Source organism: Hipposideros armiger, unplaced genomic scaffold, assembly GCF_001890085.2.
Source record: "Hipposideros armiger isolate ML-2016 unplaced genomic scaffold, ASM189008v1 scaffold_523, whole genome shotgun sequence".
NCBI classification, from domain to species: Eukaryota; Metazoa; Chordata; class Mammalia; order Chiroptera; family Hipposideridae; genus Hipposideros; species Hipposideros armiger.
Window position 1 is genome coordinate 152878 of NW_017731873.1, and position 14684 is coordinate 167561.

Genomic DNA, 14684 nt, shown 5'->3' on the forward strand with positions numbered 1-14684 from the left:
TCAACTAAAATAACAAGGAGACTACATTGAAGCTATTTGGATATTCGGGGCCACATGAAGCCTGATACCTATTTGTCATTCAGCATATATAATCAACTGTTATCCATGAAAGATGGAGACTTCTTTATCCTATTTTTGACTTCGTTTTATGGTTCATCCCATAAACTCCCGGAACTCTTTCCTTCCCCTTTCTTGATTTCATGGCCACTGGTTGCAGAGCAAGCCAAAAAAATAAAAAAAATAAAAAATGGTGGGGTTGAGCATGGACAATCTGTGTGAATAAACATTATTTCTATTGTTTTCCTCATTTGGATTACCTGAGACTATATCCTTCCTCTAACTATCACAAATAATTGAAAATTATATGCCTGCCTCCTTATTGGGTAGGTCAACACATGTCTAGCCTTTGGCTATTGTCTGGTCCCACTATTCTAAATAGCTAAGCTTCTGCAAAAACGAGACTCTGTTGATGATTACCTCTGCCTAAGCTGCCATTGGCTCCTCAGCCTTTGACGGATTGTCTTCTTCCTTCACTTTCCCAAAACAGCTTTTACCAAGTTCCTTCCTAACCTTTTGGTCCATAAATGTTGTGACTATTTTTCAGGTCTTGCTTTGCTTAGCTTCTGCTGTACTTCATCTTGTCAATCACTCCCTTTTCTTGAAATACTCTCCTCCCTTGTTTCTATGAGTCCATTCTTTCCTGGTGGTATTCGTGCCTCTGGTTGCTCCTTGTAGGTATCCTTTACAGCTTTTATATTCTCTGTTTAACTTACTCATTATGTTTTGTTGCTTCCTAGGGTTTCTTCTTACTCTACACCCTCTCTAGACCTTCTTTCAGAGTTCCAATGCCTCTTCAGTCCACGCTTCCCCGAACTTCCAAACATGTGTAACAGCTGCTTAGCAGATATCATCATGTGTGTGTAGTAGACACCTCAATACCAGCAGCTTCCAAATTGAACTCCATGTTGTCCCCCTCAGCCCCAAATGTACTTCTCGCAGCTTTGCTTTCTTGATTAATAATACAACCATCCCCGCAGGTTGCTGAGAAACCTGAAAATAATTCCTGAATCTTTTTTCCCAATCTTGCTCCTTTCAGTCAACTGATAACTGAGTTGTAAATCTGTTCTGCTTTCCTAACATGGCTCAAATTGATCTTTTCCTCTCCACTCCTTATATCAGGGCTTTTCTGTCTTTCTTTGTTTCTTGAGGTTACCATCATCAGCTTCCTAACTGCTCTCCCCCTCCCTCCAGCACTGACCCCTCCAGGACTCTTTTCATTTTGTTGACAAAGGAATGAAATTCCTAAGACACAAATTTCAAAATATCATTGCCCTGTTTATAAACCTATAATGTGTTGCTGCTGTTTTCAATATAAAAATCCAAATTCCCAATTTATCATATGAATCCCCCCCTTTTTAAAATCAGGCCTCTGTAAATAATTTAAATCTTTCTCATGACAATCCCTCTTTCAATCTACAAGTCAGTCATACTGAACTAATCCAAGTTCCTTGTTGCTTGAGTGAAATATTCTTTTTGTGCCATTGGATATGCTAGAATATTATGTTCCCTGCTCCCTTTACCCCATGGCCTTCACCTAATTCCTGTTTATCCTTCAATGTGAGACCAAAATTTCTCTAGGAAGTCTTCCCTGCCCCCTCACCCAATCAACCCAGGTGCTCCCGTGGCTCTTAGTCACACTTCTTTACATATCTGATTCCTCTACAGAACAGAAGATTCTTGAAGGGCAGCAACTGCATCTTGTTCATCTTTGTAAGTTTAGTGCCTGACTCTTAGCAGATGCTAATAATTGCCTTAGTTGAATCAATGAATAATTCAGGTGTGGAAGCCAATATCCAAAATGGCCTGCCATGATCCCTGCCTCCTGTTATTCACACTCCCGGGAAGTCGCCTCCCACTTTGCACCAGGGTTGGCAGCACCTGTTGTGATTAGATCTACAGAGAGGCCTATGTGGCCATGAACTTCATGAAGCCTCTAGCCAACTACCAGCAAAGCACTGAGGCTACATGAGTGAACTTGGAAGGGGATTGATCTCTAGCCTCAGTTGGGTCTTCAGAGACTGCAGCCCTGACCAAGCAGCTTGACTGCATGTGTATTAAGCTGTGAAAACCACCCAGCCTCAACCACCCAGCCAAGGATCAGACTTCTGATCCTTAGAAACTGTGAGATAATAAACATTTGTTTGTTTGTTTGAAGCTGCTATATTCTGGGGGCAATTTGTTACCCAGGACCAGATAATGAAGAATCTCAGCAAAATGAAGTATGTGCTTTACCATTTCCAGGGCACCTCTGATAATCCCACAGAGTAAATTGCAGTAGCACAGAGAAGATCGCCCAGGAGGGAGCTTTTCCACGAACTCCACCAGAGGGTTCTTGTCTAGAATCAGGGAAAATTCATTTCTGCTTGAATTGTTACAGGTCACACTGGGTGTAATTCCCAAATACATCTTGAAAGCAACCTAACAAAAAGGGGGGGAAAAATTACTAAAATTTGTCTAGAGCAAATGAGCGGGGCCCCCAAATCCCCTGTTGCAGGCAGTGCAGTACAGGGGTTAAGAACATGGACTATGTAGTTGTGAAGTCTGGGTTCATGCTTAGCTTTGAAATGTGCTGACCCTATGATTTGAGCAAGTCTTAAAACACTTTTATTTTTATGGAACATCTTAAGGGGCTAGTTTTCCATGGAAACAGTATGGCTTAAGAAACAGAGTTTAAGCATTATTTCCAAAAAATGTTTTTCAAAAATAAATATCTTTTAGGAGTGTGGGAAATTAAAATATTACTAATCAACAAAATGTTAGTATATTTGTCACACTGAGCCTAGTAAAAGATGAGATCTTGAATTAGAAGGGACCCAGGACACAATACAAATGCGATTGAGCATAGAATGCTATGAGAAGGTGAGACACAAGGATGTGTTCTGGGACGTGGAGAGAGTCATATCACTAAGGATGACAAGTCTCTGTGAAGGAGCAAGGGGTAAGTGGGAGGCACATAAATGAGTCATAAAGTAACTTCTTAAAAATGTCTCTTGGGGCCAGCCGAGTGGCGCGATGGTTAAGAACTGGCTTGGGACGCCAGAGGGCCCCGGTTCGGATCCCACATATGAGGGCCAGTGACACTGCCCTCTACAGCTAAGATGCTGAACAACAGCTCAACCTGGAGCTGGGCTGCCGTGAGTCGCCTGCGACGGCGTAGGCTGCATCCCCTGCGGCAGTGGGTTGCCATGGGCTACCGTATGTAGCCAGCAGCCAGCGTGAGCGGCCAGCAGCCAGCGTGAGCGGCCAGCAGCTGCAGTGAGCGGCCGTCCAGAAGCCGGCGACTGATCTGCCTTGCCCGGGAAGAGCGCAATGATGGTGCCAACTTGGGCCAGTGAAGCAACGTCCTCCACAACTAGACTGAAGAACAAAAACAACAGCAACTTGTCTGTTCCCCTTCCCCCAATTCCCCAGCACTGTTCCCATTCCCCCAATTCCCCAATAAAAAATCTTAAAAAAAAAAAAATGTCTCCTGCTTTACAGGACTTCAAAAATGTTACAATGTAGAAATGAAGGCAAGTAAACTAGATGCAGAGAAGTAAAAGGACATAGCCAAAGCTACCCCATAACAGTTTCTTGGCTCCTAGTTCAAGGAACTTTCTTTCCACAAAATGCACAGTCCTGGAATTGGAAGTTTATTAATGGAAATTTGTCAACATGATATGTTGTCACTTTTAAGTGCCTTAAGTCATTTAATTTTAAAATTAACACCACTGTAGGAGAGAAATGGAAACAATTTTCTTTTATTATTTCTAATTAGAAGCACTAAAATGATCTTCATTCATTCATTCATTCGTTACTTGGTGAGTACTGCCTGTCTAGCACAGTGCCTGACACACAGTGGGAGTTTAATAACTATTTGAAAAAAAAATTGTTGAGTGAGTGTCCATTCTGTGTTTGACACCATGTTTAAACCCAGAATGCAAAAGTTAATAAAATGTGGCTCCTGTTTTATAATAGCTCATAGTAAAAAAAATGCTACAGATATTAAACAAATAAGTGCAATGGTATGGTAAGTCCTGCAAGTACAATGTTGTGTATTAGGAAGCAATTCTGGAAATAATCGCAAGGGAAGAAACTTCTACCCTGTTCATGAATATTGAGTGAGATATTTTTTTCAGGGAAACAAATTGTGTGTGGGGGGCAGTGATGGTGATATTCTGAGTCAAGGGAGACTGTCATGGGCATGAAATCCCATGATAAGTTTCATGAGGCTGGCGTTTATCAGATTGTGGGCAGTGGGGACACCCACAGCCATGAGTAAGCTCAGGCAGAATTAAATTTCTGTTTTAGAGGAATCTTCTTCATGTCAGCATGGAGGATGGGTTTAGGGCTGAGGGTGGAGTGGGCATGAAGTCAAAGACAGAGATGCCAATCAAGAGGTTCCTATGACAACCTAGGAAAGAAATGATGAGGACTCATCTCATTTTGTCTTTTATTCAAAACACAAGTGCTCCCTAAATTTTTCCATATGAATGTCAAATAGCCCAAGTCCTAAAATTTGGCTCAAGTCTCTGACACTAGCCAGCTTGAAAGGGTGTCAAATGAATCTTCCAGATTTTAAGTCAAGTAACAAGAGAAAAAAAGTCATGAAACTCCAGGCTTGGAGACTGATTTGGCTTCCAACCAATTGGCTGAAATCCATTTCTGCTAATGTTGATTCCTCTGGCTGGAAAATTCCTAGACTATTATTTGTTTGAGTGAGAATTTCTTTCAACTTCTCAGTCCAAGCAGCACAGAAATAACATTAAAATGGAGGCTGTGCACTGTGAATTAACTCTAATTCTCAGTGTTTGGGCCCTAGTCTCATGGGCCAGTCCACACCAGTAGGAGGTATTATCTAAACAGGATTGGGAAATGGTCATTCCTAGGGAATGACATTGTTTCCTTATCTGCCTGAACAGTCTGAGGAGGACGGCTGCTTCTAATGAAGGAAAATCTCCACCCTTGGCCACAGCCACAGCTTCTCTGCCGATAATTAAGGGCAAAGCATTGTCCCTCTACATCTCCAACATGGATGCTTTTCAGGGGATTTTAAAATTCGTCCTTAACCAGAAAACTGTGATTGGCTACAGCTTCATGGCTCTGCTGACCCTGGGAAGTGAGCGTGTCTTTTCCCTCGTGGCGTTTAAGTGCCCCTGCAGCACTGAGAATGTGGTCTACGGGCTGGCTTTCTTTTTGGCTCCTGCCTGGGTGTTACTGATCCTGGGAATCGTTATGAACAACAGGTCATGGAGACTCTTCACAGGCTGCTGCGTGAATCCCAGAAAAATCTTCCCCAGAGGCCACAGTGGCCGCTTCTTCTATGTCCTTGGTCAGATCATTCTGAATTCACTGGTGGCTCCAGTGATGTGGCTGTCTGTGGCTTTGCTCAATGGGACTTTTTATGAATGTGCCATGAGTGGGACAAAAAATTCAAGACTCCTGGGACTGATTTGCAAGGGCAAGCCCAAAGAATGCTGGGAAGAACTTCACAAAGTATCATGTGGCAAAACCAGCATGACACCTGCAGACAATGAAGAACTGAAACTGTCCCTACAAGCCCAGTCTCAGGTAAAAAAGGACAAACTAGCCTTTTTTTCCCCAACTTGCAGTATTCTTTCTGTTCCCTTTTCAGCCAGGCTGAGTCTGAATTCTGCTAGGGCATCTTGATATGAAATGGATATTGGAGCTGGATGTAGTGTTAAGACAATCTCAGCAAAAGCTTTTTAGAGTTTGGATGCCTCAGTGAAATTGCTGATTGAATTGTCTTTTCTGAAAAGAAAATACCCTCTGGGTTATGCATATGTAAATGCTTAAGTGCTTTAAAACAATCTGTCTGGGTTGACTTTATAAATAATGCATAACACTAACTCATAATTGAGTGTTAAGGGCAAAGCTGTAATTAAAAATTACTGTCTTGTATCAATGATTTATTTTGAAGCTGATTTCTCCGAAAAAGAAACACACACGTAGCATTCATCTTTTAAAATATAGCTGAGCCAAATGAGCTAATACTTTGCAAAGTTGCATGTAATATAATTAATATAGAAATTCCCTTAAATGATTTTTGGCAACTGCTGTCTCTATGTATAAATATTGTCAGGATTGAAAAGTGTTTCCCATGTAAAGTAGGAATTGGCAGTCTTCAAATAGCCTTCAGTGAAAAGTGATCATATCCTCTAGGGAGGTTACGTCCTATGCTCTTTGTGCTGTACAGCTAAAGTTCTTATATTACTTTAGAAGCTCAGGATTTGGGGCATTGTTTTATTTAACAGAAGGAAATCATAGCTTTTCCTAACTGACGTAAGGAAGTAGCCTGTCACCCTTTCAGGTACATGAGCACAAATCCAGATGTGAAGTCTTGCCCTGGCCTCAGGAAAAGGCTGAATTCCTTCTTGAGAGTAGTAGGAATTGTATTCCCCAAACCAAAACAGGGAATTAGAGTCGATAAACATATCCACAATTGGTCAGAAATGCTATTTGTTTCAGGATAAATGCACTGAAAATAGTTTAATTTTACTTTTTCAACAAGGGCTTGTCTTTACAACAGCACGTCAAGGAAAAGTCTGTTTTTAAAAATCACTCTATATTCCAAAGTTGGTTGGCAGTATAGTCATATACTTTTCATAAACCGATAGGCCTAAAAATACCCCAAAGTCTTTGGTTTAATGCATAAAGCGCATCTCAGATAAATACATGCCAGGCTCCCAGATGTCTTCCTTCTTTTGTTGAAGCAAGGTATTAATTACATGTTCTGACACATGACTGCTTTTCGATGTATATCCCCAGGCACCAGGCTCCATTCATTTAGTGCCAGATCCAAACACTCATCACTATGTTAGCTTTTCTTCTTTAAACACAAACATGAGGAAATCGCGCCCACGCTGTCATAGCTTAGCCTAGGCAGGTTGACCTGTGTGCTTTTCAGCAGAGTGAGAAGGACCTGGGGCTGATTCCTAGGGGAGCATGCGTGAGGGACGTGGGCAAGAAGAGCTGCATCAACAGCAGGTGCTCACCATCATGGTCCAGGCAGGCTGGACAACAAACAGTCCAGGCTAATAGTTGGGTACGTGGGTGGGGGTGGAAAAAGTGTCCCATCCATGGGTGGGGCAGAGAAACAGGAAACCCAGCTGGGTGGCACTCTATTCTTAAGGAAGATAGAGTGTAGTAGTAGAAAGAACTCAGCCTTGGACTTGACTAGCCTTGGCTTTGAGTCCTGACTCTACCACTTGGCAGCTATGTGACCTAGAGCTAATGGTTTGAGCTCTCTGAGCCCCGATTTTCTCTAGTTGTGGGTAATAACACCTACCTCGGAGGGTTGCTGGAAGGTATAGAGGTGATGGACATAGATGGGCATAAAGCTGCTGGTGCACAGTAAGTGTTCTAAATTGATGAGGAAACCGCCAGGGTTTGAGGGAAGAGACTCGTGCAGGATGGGACACTATTGAGGGCTGAGGCAGGAGCATCCACCGTGTCTAGTTACATTGTGGGTGCTATGAACTGGGGAAGAACAAAAGAGGGCTCAGTGCTCAGTACTCAGGTGAGAGCAAGGTGATACTAAGGTCATGCAATGGGGGGAGGGGGAGTCTGAAGCTGATCAAATAGCATAGACCTCAAGCAGAATTGGCTCAGATAAAAGTGAGGTGGCCTAGTGGCCCACAGGAGGCCTGGCTGTGGGGAATGAGGAAGGTAGAGAAGGAAGAAAAAAGGAAGTTCTGAGGCAGCCAACCACAAATGATTTAAGGTAAATGTGAGGACTTTCACACGATGGTAGCTGTGCCTCATTCATTGAAAGACACCATGAGTTCAATGATGCTTTCACATACACGTACGCACGTTTGAAAAACAGCTGCATGTGATAATAACTTACACTTGCTGAATGCATGTGTATGTCTACATAATCTCATTTTAATGCCCCAAATCACCCTCTGAGCTAGGTAACCCCCATTTTACAATTGAGGAAACTGAGGCACAGAGCATACCCATAGTAAGGAGAAGGTTCAGATTTACACCCAACTAGTGCCAATCCAAAGTTGACATTCAGGTGGCATCCGAGACCTTCACACTGACTCTTGCTCTGGTCTGAGCCAGAGTGTGGGAACCACTGGCTTAAAGCATTGGAGCTAATTTGTGGTTCTGTTACTGTCTTAATGGGTCTGTTTGCAGGATTATTTTTTGTTTCCATTTTCAAACAGTCCCATTTGCTGAGACACACTACGTGTCATTTCACTGAAATATCAAGAGAAACTTTGAAAAGAAATCTGTTAGTTGTCCAAATATGAAATTAATTCCAATTGCGAAAACTATAATTAGAAAAACAAAAGGAAGTTTACAGGATAAGTTACTCAGACTTATGTTTTTAATATTCTGAGGAAAAAAACCCACAACTGAACCAGTGCTTACCCAGAAAAAAATTTGTTTTTTCTGATTATTAAGATTTAGAACCAATAGTCCTGAAGGTTTGAAATGACTGCAATTTTTTCTTGGCTTTTATGCAGGCTTTCAATTCTTATAGCTTCAGTTTCCTTACTATATTATGTCTGTCTCACTTTATCATGGATAGTGAGTAATATTTCTCTTAGAGAGGGCTGCTGTCCCTACGAGCAAGAGAATGTGGGGAAAAAATCAGTCACTAGCCACGTGTCGGGGTCCTGCCTCGGCGTTCCAGTGAACAGTACCTGAAGTGGGGGGCGAGGTTTAAGGAAAAAAAGAGACAAAGAGACAAAGAGGGTCCAGGAGGACTGGAAGCATTCTTAGCAACCAGCCCTGAGTTTATTTTTCCTCCCCATTATATACCTTCAGAGTACATGCAACACAGAAGGGATGAATATGCATAACCTCATTAAAAGTACATCATTAGTTACCAACTAGAAACCTGAAGGTCAGTGGAAAATTTAGAGGGTCAGTTTCCCAGGAAACTATCTTCCACAAACCCAGACAGCCCTCTATCTTATTGCGTCTTCTAAGGAACTGGCCTTCTCACCACATACCTCAAGGTTAAGTAAGCATCCTCCAGGTGCAGAAAGGAGCAAGAAACAAAACAAGTTATACTACAGTAAAGCCAGCCTGCATGGCTCCCAACAGCCACGTATGCGCATTTATCAATGCCTGAAAACACACCTGGCTAAGGAGTTGGTCATTTGCTCAAATGATCGCATGTACCCATGCACAGAATTCTTTTCTCTAATAGCTAATACTATTTGAGGTTTGGGGTTATCTGATTCTTGGATGGTCTATACTTTTTGATTTTTTTTCTAATTTGCTTACCTTCTGGTTGCATACCAGCAATGATGGTAGAATGGAGAATCATTAGGTAAACTCTAACTTTATTTCGACTGTTAAAAAAGTGTTGTTAAAAAATTAAGATGAAGAATTTCAAGTGAAATATGGCAATGACTATGGTAGTAATTTAGCCATACACTTCCCAATAATATCACTTCAGCCCCGAGAAGTGGCTTTGCTTTGACATGTCCTCAGTATTTCTTTCTTTCTAAGATTCTAGGATGGTGCCTGATTTGTTCAGCGTCTTTTTTCTCTCTGCTCACCATGTGTTATGCTCGCTGCCGATCTAAAGTTAGCTATCTTCAGCTGAATTTTTGGAAGATGTATACACAAAAGGAGAAGGAGCTGTTGGAAAATACATTTCTGGACTATGCCAACAAGCTGAGTGAGAGAAATCTGAAATGCTTTTTTGAAAACAAGAGGCCAGATGTCTTCCCCATGCCTACTTTTGCTGCCTGGGAGGCTGCTTCAGAGCTGCATTCTTTCAACCAAAGCCAGCAACACTACAGCACCCTCCATAGGGTGGTGGAGGATGGTCTGGAACTTAGCCCTGAGGATGAAGAGACCACAATGGTCCTCATGGATACTGCCCACAATGTGTAACTCATCGGCCATCACTGACTCACGGTGTCCAGGGATACACTCATTCTGACATCTTCCTACTGAATCAACAGCAACCTGGGTATCTCTGTGTTTACTCACATTTGGTGCTTTTTTATAAGACAATAACACAAAGGGAAGCAGCTTTGCAGCATCCAGGTGCAGACAGTATCAGGATGTGCTCAAACTGATGCCGAGTAACTGATGAAGGATGGCGACAAAAGTGCTCTTGCATTGGTTGGGGGTTGAGCTCAGTGTCTTCAAGTTCTAAAATTTTATGATTCAACAGCAAGACTCGTGCAAGAAGGTCTGCCACTCTATGTACATATTGGTCATGGCATCTGGGGGCAGACGTGGTGACTTGGGAGTGAGCTAGTAACTTAATAGTCTGCTCTGTACACAGTGGGATCTGCAGTGTAGTCAGCAGAAAACCTTGTCCTGTAAATCGATCCTACTGCCTTTCAAGGATGTCTGAAATTCTACCATCTGAAATTCATTTCCTCAGAATCTAAAGACATCAGTTCTCAAAAATAATACATTGGAAGGAAATAATGCCTAAAATTCAGAGTCTTTCACATGTTTTTAATTTTCAATGAACGTATGCCCTGCAGGCAGGCCCATATTATGACTTTTGTGGGCTCTAGGCACTTTTGCCTTCTTGGACCCCTTTCTACATTAAAAAATACACACATACACACATATATATCCATGACTATTAACATGAAGATGATGTATTAATATTATGTATTAAAACATATTTTGCAACCCCAAAGTTCATTTATTTTCTTCTGATTTTAAAAGAAATTCACAACACTGATGTGGCCTCTGCAAGTATCATGGGCCTTAGGGACAGTGCCTAATGTGCTGATGGGTGAGTCAGCCCTGACTGGTAGTCTGGGAAACTGTCCAAGGCAGTGCTAGGGTAAAGCTGTTTTGCAGTTCTATTCTTATTAGAAATAATGCAAATTTTGTTCTACTATGTAATATGTCCACATTAGTTGAAATATACATATGATATATGATATGTATGTATGTGTGTATATATGTATACATATGTAAATTCCCCTTAACTCTCTGTCTTCTTGATGATGTTATCTGAATACATAAGAATGCTATTATTGCTTTATGCATATCAATTTTATACCTCTCTACTGAGTCTTATTTTATTCTTTGTAGAGCTTTTCAGAATTAGGAAACACCATTTTGTAACCCCTAATAACGTAATGGATCTCGACAATAAATAATGAATTCTAAACTACTAGGTGAAACCAGATGAGGTGAGGACTATGCAACTTGAAACCACTCATCTAAACATCCCTAAAAAGGGGATGACTGGATATTATGTGCCTCCCAATGTGATGCAAAGCAAGAGTAAGTACACAGGACCACTTGTGAAATATTGTTTTCAAAAAAATTAAATCTGAATCTAATCTAGTATTTAGATTTTACTAGTTTACAGGAAATATGGGCAAGAGAAAACTAGTGGATTAGCAACATGAGGAAGGAACCAATTAAATCTAGAATATACTACATTCTATTTGACATATGACATATGACGTCTGACATATGAATATACTACATTGTAGTTTTCCACAATGGCATAAAAAAAAAATAAAAGAGACACGAGAAACATAACAACTAGAAGCAAGCAGCCTATGCAACTTATTGGCATCCTGTTTCAAACAATGAACTGTATGTAACAAGACAACTTTGAAGTATTTAAAAGAATATGAATGAGTATTAAATGGGTAGTAGATGATTTTAGGGAATTATTCTTTTTGTTATATATGATAGTATCATGATGGTCTATGTTTTTTAAAAAGTATTAATCGGTTACAGATGCATACTGAAATATTTATATGTGAATTACCATAGTGTCTATTACAGAATTACCTTTAAAATAATTTCAGCACCAAAATGGGGAGCTGAAAGATGAAACAAAAGTGGACAAATATTGATGCTTATTGAATCTGAATAGTGGGTACATGGGACTTATTACATATTCTCTTTACATTTGCATATGTTTGAAAAATGTTATAATAGTTATGGAATAAAACAAATTACATACTTGCCTTGGTTGTTTTGCTGAAGTTTTGTCAATCAACTCCTACTTGCCTGGAGATTACCTTTTAGTATCATTCTCAGTAAAGGTTCTCTGGAATACAATTCCCTTAATTCTTACATATTCAAATTGTTGGCCTATTCTATACTTGAAGGGCAGCTTAGCTGTTTCATAATTTCTCTACTTGAGCACATTTTTAGTGTTACTCCATTGTCTTTTGTCACTGAATGTTACTAAGGGAAAATCCAATGCCCTCCTGATTTATTACTAACATGATGGTTTTTTTTTTTGTGGAGGGCAGTGTCACTGGCCCTCACATGTGGGATCCGAACCGGGGCCCTCTGGCATCCCAAGCCAGTTCTTAACCATCGCGCCACTTGGCCGACCCACTAACATGATGTTTTTGTCTATATTCTCACAGCATTCTTTATCTTTAAACCGAAAACATTTTCTTTTGTTTCAAGAACATGGAGTTTGTGAATCACCCCACCACCACCCACCACCTTTTTTGTTGCTCTATATGATTTTTAAGAAACCTTATGGTTTTGAATTTAGAACTAAACCACTGCTATGTTCCTATTTGAATGTCATTAATTTAATAATAATTTTTAAACACTCAGTTAATTTTGTGGTAATTCTTGATTCACCTCTTCCTACCCTTTCTTTCCCTTTTGCCCTCCCACACAACCAGAACAGAAGCAATAGACTTTGACATTTGCAGCCTCTCGCCTACGAGGTAAATAGCAAGGAGTAGTGGATCTGTATATGCACCCCTTACGTGGCAGCTGCAAACATGAAGATTGTTCCCCTTTATGTAGTCGCTGCTTTGATTGTTATCACATATTTAATCCAATACCATCGTTGCTCAAAGTTCCCGATGGAGCCTAGACTGCCCTGAGGAGCTGACACAAGGAAGGATCTGGCTCCAGATCTAATCATTTCTAGCAGTGACGTCTGACTAAGCCTTAATGAAGCCTAGAATGTGTACTGAGACACAGTGAGGTTTTAGGAGACCTAAAAGAGCAAGCTGAGCTGCTGAGGCTGGAGCTGGAGCATGGAGGGGGACCCCAGAGGAGCCTACATTACTGGCAGACAAGGCAAGTGCCAGTGGCTTTGGAGTTTTGGGGGTTTGTTTTTTTTGAGGAGGAGGATTTTGATCAAAGAGAATTAGATTAGTTTAATCCTTTTAGGGGGTTAGGACATAGTTATAACAAACATAAAATGTTATATTTGAGAGTCTGGAAGGAAATCTGCTTTTAGGCAGCTTCAAATAATATTTTCAATGTTCATTTTAAAATTGAGTTATACAGAAAGAACTGTTGTCTAGCTATAAGAGAGATCATATTCTAAATTTTGCTCTTCCACTAAGGAGGAGAGGCAGAAATGTTTATGACAACCTACTGTGTGCTGGATACTTTACATATTTATATTTAAAATTCACAAGTATACTGAAAAGGAGGCATTACTGTTTCTATTTTTATGAATAGTGCTAAAGTTCAAAAAGATTAAGGTTAAGCCACAGGTAAGAGATGGAGCCTAAATTTGGACTTGAATTTTTATGAGTCTTAACTTCCACCACATAAAATGCTGCATCATGTTAGTGTAGCCTCCGATACTCATTGAGCCATCAAAAGCGTGTTTCCTCATTTTTAAAAATCAGAATGTTAGATTGGTACATCTCAGAGTTTCTTTCAACTCTGTTGTCCCAAATCTTACGGTCAGTAGCACATAAGTTACCAGTGTACTTCTTGGTGTACTCCTGGGAATGAATGTCAAGCTCCAACACTCACAGACCCTGTATATGAAGTTAAGCAGTTATAGAAATACACCGTTACAAAATCTAGTGTCTGATCAATATCCATCTTCTTTGGAGCGAATGTCTTGGAAGACACAACTTCTCTCCCTACATCCCGCCCCAGGAATAAGCTAGTCATCCCAACCAGTGGTGCCTGGTAGGGTGGGCTTTGTTTCAATCAAGACTCCTTTATTCTATCTCTTTAGTGTTTTCCACTTTTTTTTCCAATGACATTTTACCTTACTTGAAATACTTAAAGGAGATAAAATGAGAGGCAACTCTGGGAAAATCTGGACTGAGGGTCTGGAGGAGTGGCGGCCCTCACCTGCCATCTTGTTTCTACACCAATCACTCTAGAGTGCCAAAGAACACAGTTTTCGAAACCCTTGTGCTAAAACACTGGCTGCCCATTAAGATCACTTGGAGCATGTAAAAAGTTCTTATATTGAGACTTATTTCCAGAGACCATTATTTAATTGGTTAAAAGTATGATCTTGGCATCAAGATTTTTGTAGGAAAGCTCTAGGTGATTCTATGGAGCAATAAGAATTAATAACCATTACCCTGGAGAAATTGCTGAGGAGTCAGGGCAAGTCTGGACAAAATCTTACTTCTGACATGAACTAAGAATGACACCAAGCAGGAATGGCCCAGAGTTTAGATGGCCTTTCTGGTGTTTCTTTGAATCCTTAGGCTCAGATAGTTCTTGCTTTATTTAGCTTTTGGGATTTTGTTTACCAGAGTATTTCCTCAATAGTTTTCAGCTCCCTGTAAGGAATTTTATTGTAAAAAATTACATTAATGAAATACTCCCAAAGCTATTGATATTTTAAATCTGTGAATAAAAAAGGGCTGTATAGTAAGCCTGACAAGCTCAGGGGGTCCACATGGCAGGCCTCATAAGCT

At 40.6% G+C, this 14684-nt stretch overlaps 2 protein-coding genes across 2 annotated transcripts in view; one reads left to right on the forward strand and one right to left on the reverse strand.

Moving 5' to 3' along the window:
• The window catches only part of TRAPPC3L (trafficking protein particle complex subunit 3L), a 48909-nt gene that overhangs the window by 2281 nt on the left and 31944 nt on the right, over positions 1-14684 (reverse strand). The window contains exon 6 of the mRNA XM_019668296.1: positions 2293-2478. Within this exon, the coding sequence (XP_019523841.1) occupies positions 2293-2478 (186 nt within the window). The remainder of the gene's footprint in view (positions 1-2292; positions 2479-14684) is intronic.
• Positions 4706-11987, forward strand: CALHM5 (calcium homeostasis modulator family member 5). Its single transcript, XM_019668292.1, has 2 exons — positions 4706-5610; positions 9535-11987. Exons 1-2 carry the CDS (start codon positions 5071-5073, stop codon positions 9922-9924), a joined length of 930 nt encoding a protein of 309 aa, XP_019523837.1. The 5' UTR covers positions 4706-5070; the 3' UTR covers positions 9925-11987.